The sequence below is a fragment of the Tarenaya hassleriana genome, unplaced genomic scaffold (assembly GCF_000463585.1).
Source record: "Tarenaya hassleriana unplaced genomic scaffold, ASM46358v1 Cleome14, whole genome shotgun sequence".
NCBI classification, from domain to species: domain Eukaryota; kingdom Viridiplantae; phylum Streptophyta; class Magnoliopsida; order Brassicales; family Cleomaceae; genus Tarenaya; species Tarenaya hassleriana.
Genome location: NW_010964598.1, coordinates 2,039,871 through 2,045,444, shown reverse-complemented (window position 1 = coordinate 2,045,444; position 5,574 = coordinate 2,039,871). Strand labels below are relative to the sequence as shown.

The following is a 5,574-nucleotide window of genomic DNA, read 5'->3' as shown; positions in this document are numbered from 1 at the left end:
AATGCCGACTGTTAAAACAGAAGAACCCTTTCGAAACTAATCTTGCAGGTTGCTGTTTACGAGCTACAGAGGGAGCGTAACAATAGCATTTTCCGAAATGAGTCCTGGACAATCAGCTCACTACGTTGGTGGTTAGACCGAACAATGAGGAACATCTTGCTGTCCGCATACGTCAAATTCTCTGAAATTCCTTGTAACTAATGTCTGTTCAGTCTTGTAATGACTGCTGTAAACACTTCTAAGTTCTTTCTGCATAGTCCACGAGTACACAGACAGATCATGAACTGCAGTATAGGAAACACGCAACGAACCTTGTCATAGAGTTTTGTACCGATATTTCGATGATAAATATCGTAAGGTGTCGGTAACATACAGATCGAATATATATATCATCGGTTTTATAATCAAATTAATGGATCTCATCAGACGATGTGTTGTAAATTGGGCTGAATCGGCTGCACACGAAAGGCAAAGGGGATGTCATCGGCCTCGCAGTCCTTCATTGCACCTGCGCCTTGAGGAAACCCGTTTTCCATTTGTCTTGCGTTGCTCGCGATGGCCATCTCTTGCTGCTGCTGCAACATGTATAAATTAATCTTTTAACTGAGTCTATATTATAATGAATATATCAAGAAAATGTTGTCAGATACATACATATATATATATACATACCAGTCGGAAGTTCAGTTGCCTGTTCTCCTCCTCAATCATCTTCTCCTGAAAATTCAAATTCTAACCCATATGACAACCTCTCTCACACACACACGTGTTTATGTATCGTGTATGTATGTGTGTATGTACGTATATCACTTCATAAAACACTTGCGTATAGCGAGAGAAAAATGCGTATAAAAACATTATATACACAGAGACGAACCTAAGTTGTGAAGGGTGGGGCATAGACACCTCTCTAATTAAAAAAAATGATGATTCCTACATAAATTTCATAAAATTATGAAGAAAATTATCAAATGACCCATAAAAGATATGTATAAAATGAATACCCCATTTCATATTTTTTTCTAGATCCACCACTATACATATACATATACACATACATATTTACATATATACATGTTCACATACACATAAACACACATATACACATACACATAAACACACATACATACATATACATACACATTCATATACACATAAACACATACAAACACATGCGTATACACATAAACACACATACATTCATATATATATATACATACACTACACATACACATGTACTATACGCACATACACAAATATATACACAAAACACATACACATACACATACATATACACACACAAATATATACATAAAACACATACAGATACATATACACACATATACATATATATATACATAAACACACATACACATACATCCAAATATATATACACATATACATTCACATACACACACAAATACAAACCATATACACATATATATATACATGTAAATATACATATTAATTGGCAATTTTTTTTGTTTGGATGAAACTTTTGTTTCAAATGAGACATTCACATTTTGCGACTGTTTGCATTCCATGGCAAAATCGTCATATCATATTCCGTCGCAAGTCTCGTCACTATACAATAATTTTTTTTTTCTCTTTGAGCGGGTTTTATCCATTTTATTTTTGGTGTAACTGACGAATTAATCGTGTAAGCATTTCATAAAATAAGTGTATGTGTTCATTGTGTATGGGAAATTACTCACCCTTCTCTTCAATTCTCTAAGGCATTCCATCTGTAACAAGGAAAGCAATCGCAAATAGCGTTAACCAATACGTCTAAATGTACACACTACACAATAAATACACAAATGATAACATATATATATATATATGTATGTATGGATGGATGGATCATATATGTTAAATCTACGTATGTAGATATAGAATCATGCCTGCCTGTTACGAACGTGAACAAGGCCGGTTTCAAGAACACTCTCTATGGCGATTAGGTCCTTATAGTTCATAGATTGGATGTCTTCGCCCTTCAAGCGCCTGAAACACATGTAAAGACATACATATGTATCACTGTATATGTATATATACACACACATACATGTCTATGAATGTGATGAAGTAAAGTATCTATGGATGTACATATGCACGCGCGTGTATATGCATGTGTATGTGTATGTGTTTCACCTTAGCTCGATTTGCAAATTGTCATTATCTTTCTTGATCCTGTCCATCTCATTGCTGAGACTCTGACGGAAATAAATACAGGAGGATAAAACGAAAGGTTAAGATATATTTTACTTAACCATTGCGGATATAATTTTCTGAAACTCAAGTAAACCGTGTCTGTTAGCCGAACCGAAAACCAAACCCAACTGAATCATGAACCGGCCAGCCCTAGGTTATAATAACACTAACTATAAAAAAAATGGAAAGGAAATAGATATTTGGTACTTGGGGACGACTTAGTTTCCATTTTCTTGCAAATGAAGAAGGAATATAATTGTCTTTGTTTAAAATTAAATAATATGATCTATCAATTATAAAAATTCCACAAAATTGTATATAAAAAAATAGTTTCTGGATTCGGATTTCTCTCCTTTTGTGCACGAAAAAAAATAATCATGATATATACAAAAGATATATATAAATAGTAACGATTCCCATTTGTGGATCTGTCGCTTAGATTCATAGATTCATAGTTCTTGTCCCATTCATACTCGGATCCATTCTATTTCCTATCAGTCAATTTGTGAAACGGCATCATACTGTCCAAGTGACTTTATTCAGATTCACTACACAAAAATCTATGCATATACATACACAACTCTTGTGTATAAGCGCGTGTATAGATTTATATGTACCATATAATTAACTTGGGTTTTAAAAAAAGGGTATGTGATTATACCTCATGCTTCTCATCCCACAATCTCTTCCCCAAAATCTGCTGATAAGTGCCCAACATCTCAGCCAAGCTGCTCGAGCAAATATATATCACTAAGATCCAACAGTATATATATATATATAGTGGCAGATATACAAAATTTATCTATTGGGGAAAAAATAGCTATCAGATAGACTAATAAATATTCAATATCATTATAGAAAAAATTCGCTTTCTACAAATATGTTATTATTGGCCAATGTTAACATATAAAAGGGCATATGAATGGTGTACGTATAATTGAAATTAGGGTTTTTGATAAAACGTAAAGATACTTGGTGGAGGGGCTGCAGTATTCGTGCATCTTGCCGGAGCTGGCGAAGATTATGAGGGCGAGCTTGGCGTCGCATAGAACAGTGATCTCTCGAGCTTTCTTCATCATCCCTTTCCTTCTCTTTGAATATGTCACGTGCCTGTTGTTCGTGTTCTCTATCCTTTTGATCTCTATCTTCCCTCTTCCCATCTCTCTCTCTCTCTCTCTCTCTCTCTCTCTCTCTCTCTCTCTCTCCGTTTCTGAGATCTGATTTTGGAGAAGACAGAGTGTTAGGTGTGAAGGAAATGAGATGATGATACAATAAGCCGAAAGGGGAAAGCGTTGCTTGAGTTTCATGTAAGGGGTAATAAAACTGTATTTTTATATAGATTTTTTTAAATTATTATCACAAAATAAATGAGGGGTCTCATTTTAATTTATCAATAATTTAAAAAATATATAAAAAAAAGGAAAGAATAAAGAAATATCAGGAGATAATAAAAGAGGACGCTATTTTGGGGCTTAGGGTCAGATAACTTTCTTCGGTATCACAATAATGGAAGGCTTATTTATGGTTTGGGTATCCTCAGACCAAATAACCTAACTTTCCATTTTCATGCAACTTCATAAATCGTCTTTTGTCGATGTTTGGTCCAAACCCCAAACCCCAAACTCACGATTCCCACTTTGTAATTACTTCTTTTTAACCCATTTGTTGTCTTTTCTACTGTCGGATACTTCGATATTTCGCCTCAATGTCTACGCACGGGGTTTTCAATAAAATATAACTATTTACTATTTTCTCAAGTTCTTGAATAATTACATTGAAGTACAAAAAAGAATGACTAATCATCTCATTCATTTATCTTAGTTTTGTCTTTAACGTGAGACTCTGTTTGACCTAAATTTCCTATCTATCTTGTAATTAGTATATTTATAATTCTATGTATAACGAAAATTTAATAATCAGAGATCCAAACCCTACTCTGGAGATTGAGCAATCTTTTAGGTCAGTTTTTTACAGTTTAGTGCGGTGAATCAAAAACGAACGATGATTAGTCTGAATGTGTAAGATTTAAAGGTGTCGATATGATGTATAGATATATATATATCTATATAGGCCCATGTCAAATTGGGTCGTGACCCAAAAATAATTATATTTGGGTTCATCATTAGGTTGGTTTTATTTTATGCGTTTAATGGGGTTTTAATTCATTAGAACCATTTTAGTTTAAATTTTGAAAATCCTAAATCTACACACTCTAAATCGCTGAGCTCTCGAAAAATCCAACCGATCACCGACGAGACGGTTCGGTTTCTTCGTTGGATCAGTAGCTAGATTCCCGTCGAACTCCATCTGCGGATTCACTTTCGGAAAGGTAAATCTTCTAAGCTTTGATATGTTAATTCTGCTCAATCTCGCTTGTAGTATGTGAGTTCATGAACTATAGATTTTGTTTGTGCTTTTGTTGCAGCTGTTTCCTAGCGCTCTGCTTTCTAATTTAGAGTTTTTTCTTCGGCTTTAGATTGTGTTCATGAGCTATAGATTAGATTCTATTCCTACGTTTCTGGGCCTTGATAAAATTTTAATGGCGCATGCAACCTGCTCGACTAAATGCTTGAATGAAATATTTGTTTGGTATTGTGGAAAGGTTTTAGTTCAGTGACATGAAACTTGGTTCGGTCATAGGGTTGTCCCTTATGATCCCCTGGTTCACTGAATTTTATTTTCGCTAAAAATCAATTTACATAAAGAAAAAAAAGGCATGATGAGATGGTACTGCGATCTCAACTCAAAATCTAAATTGATTACGGATTAGATATTCGAAAATTCCAAGATATCCCACTTTGAATCAGATTCAAATATCTCGAGATGTATGTTTTATTACCCGATATCGTTTCTGTAGGATCGTGTTCCCAAACTTGAATACCTGTGAAGCAAAAGTTTGAGTATCCGCGGGTATCCAAGGTGAATATTTTCAACCATTTTCAATAAAATTTAATCACATATCCGTATACACATACAAAATCAATTTTAAACATATTTATATCCACAATCTATGCAAAAATTCATAAAAAAAATATACTGAATATATTCAACAATTATCGCTTGTAATCAATAAAATTAAATAATACAATACAATATCTAAAAATCAAGATTTATATAGAATAGAATAATGAGAAACATAATAAACAAGAGTTAAATATATAATAATTTGAAAAGGGTATATATATATATATATATATATATATATATATATATATACACAATAACATTTTTTTAAATACTGAGAGCAAAATGATAATTGTGTATGATCTCGGGTATATATGGATACTCGTTAGACATTTGTCTTGTACTCGTACCCGAATCAAGTTTTTCCATACTTTTATCCAACAAATTTCTATACCCCAT

At 33.4% G+C, this 5,574-nt stretch overlaps 1 protein-coding gene across 4 annotated transcripts; it reads right to left on the bottom strand.

Annotated features, from left to right (window-relative positions):
• Positions 1–220: 220 nt before the first annotated feature.
• Positions 221–3,516, bottom strand: LOC104808253 (floral homeotic protein PISTILLATA-like). Of its 4 annotated transcripts, none has more exons than XM_010533902.2 (8): positions 3,184–3,516; positions 2,873–2,939; positions 2,152–2,213; positions 1,905–2,004; positions 1,716–1,745; positions 878–933; positions 673–717; positions 437–575 (listed from the first exon to the last, which is right to left on the bottom strand). In XM_010533902.2, exons 1-7 carry the CDS (start codon positions 3,369–3,371, stop codon positions 708–710), a joined length of 513 nt encoding a protein of 170 aa, XP_010532204.2. In that variant the 5' UTR covers positions 3,372–3,516; the 3' UTR covers positions 437–575; positions 673–707. The 4 variants fall into 4 exon arrangements, with proteins under 4 accessions (XP_010532203.1, XP_010532202.1, XP_010532204.2 ...); XM_010533904.2 differs by having other exon boundaries at positions 518–572; XM_010533901.2 differs by lacking the exon at positions 878–933 and having other exon boundaries at positions 221–572; positions 3,184–3,515.
• Between the last annotated feature and the right edge of the window lie 2,058 nt (positions 3,517–5,574).

Coding starts and splice junctions, on each gene's coding strand:
- LOC104808253 (XM_010533900.2), bottom strand. CDS start 3,371: ATGGGAAGAGGGAAGATAGAGATCAAAAGGATAGAGAACACGAACAAC. Junction 2,005..2,151: donor AATTTGCAAATCGAGCTAAG/GTGAAACACATA, acceptor CATGTGTTTCAG/GCGCTTGAAGGGCGAAGACA. Junction 576..672: donor GGCAACTGAACTTCCGACTG/GTATGTATATAT, acceptor TACATGTTGCAG/CAGCAGCAAGAGATGGCCAT.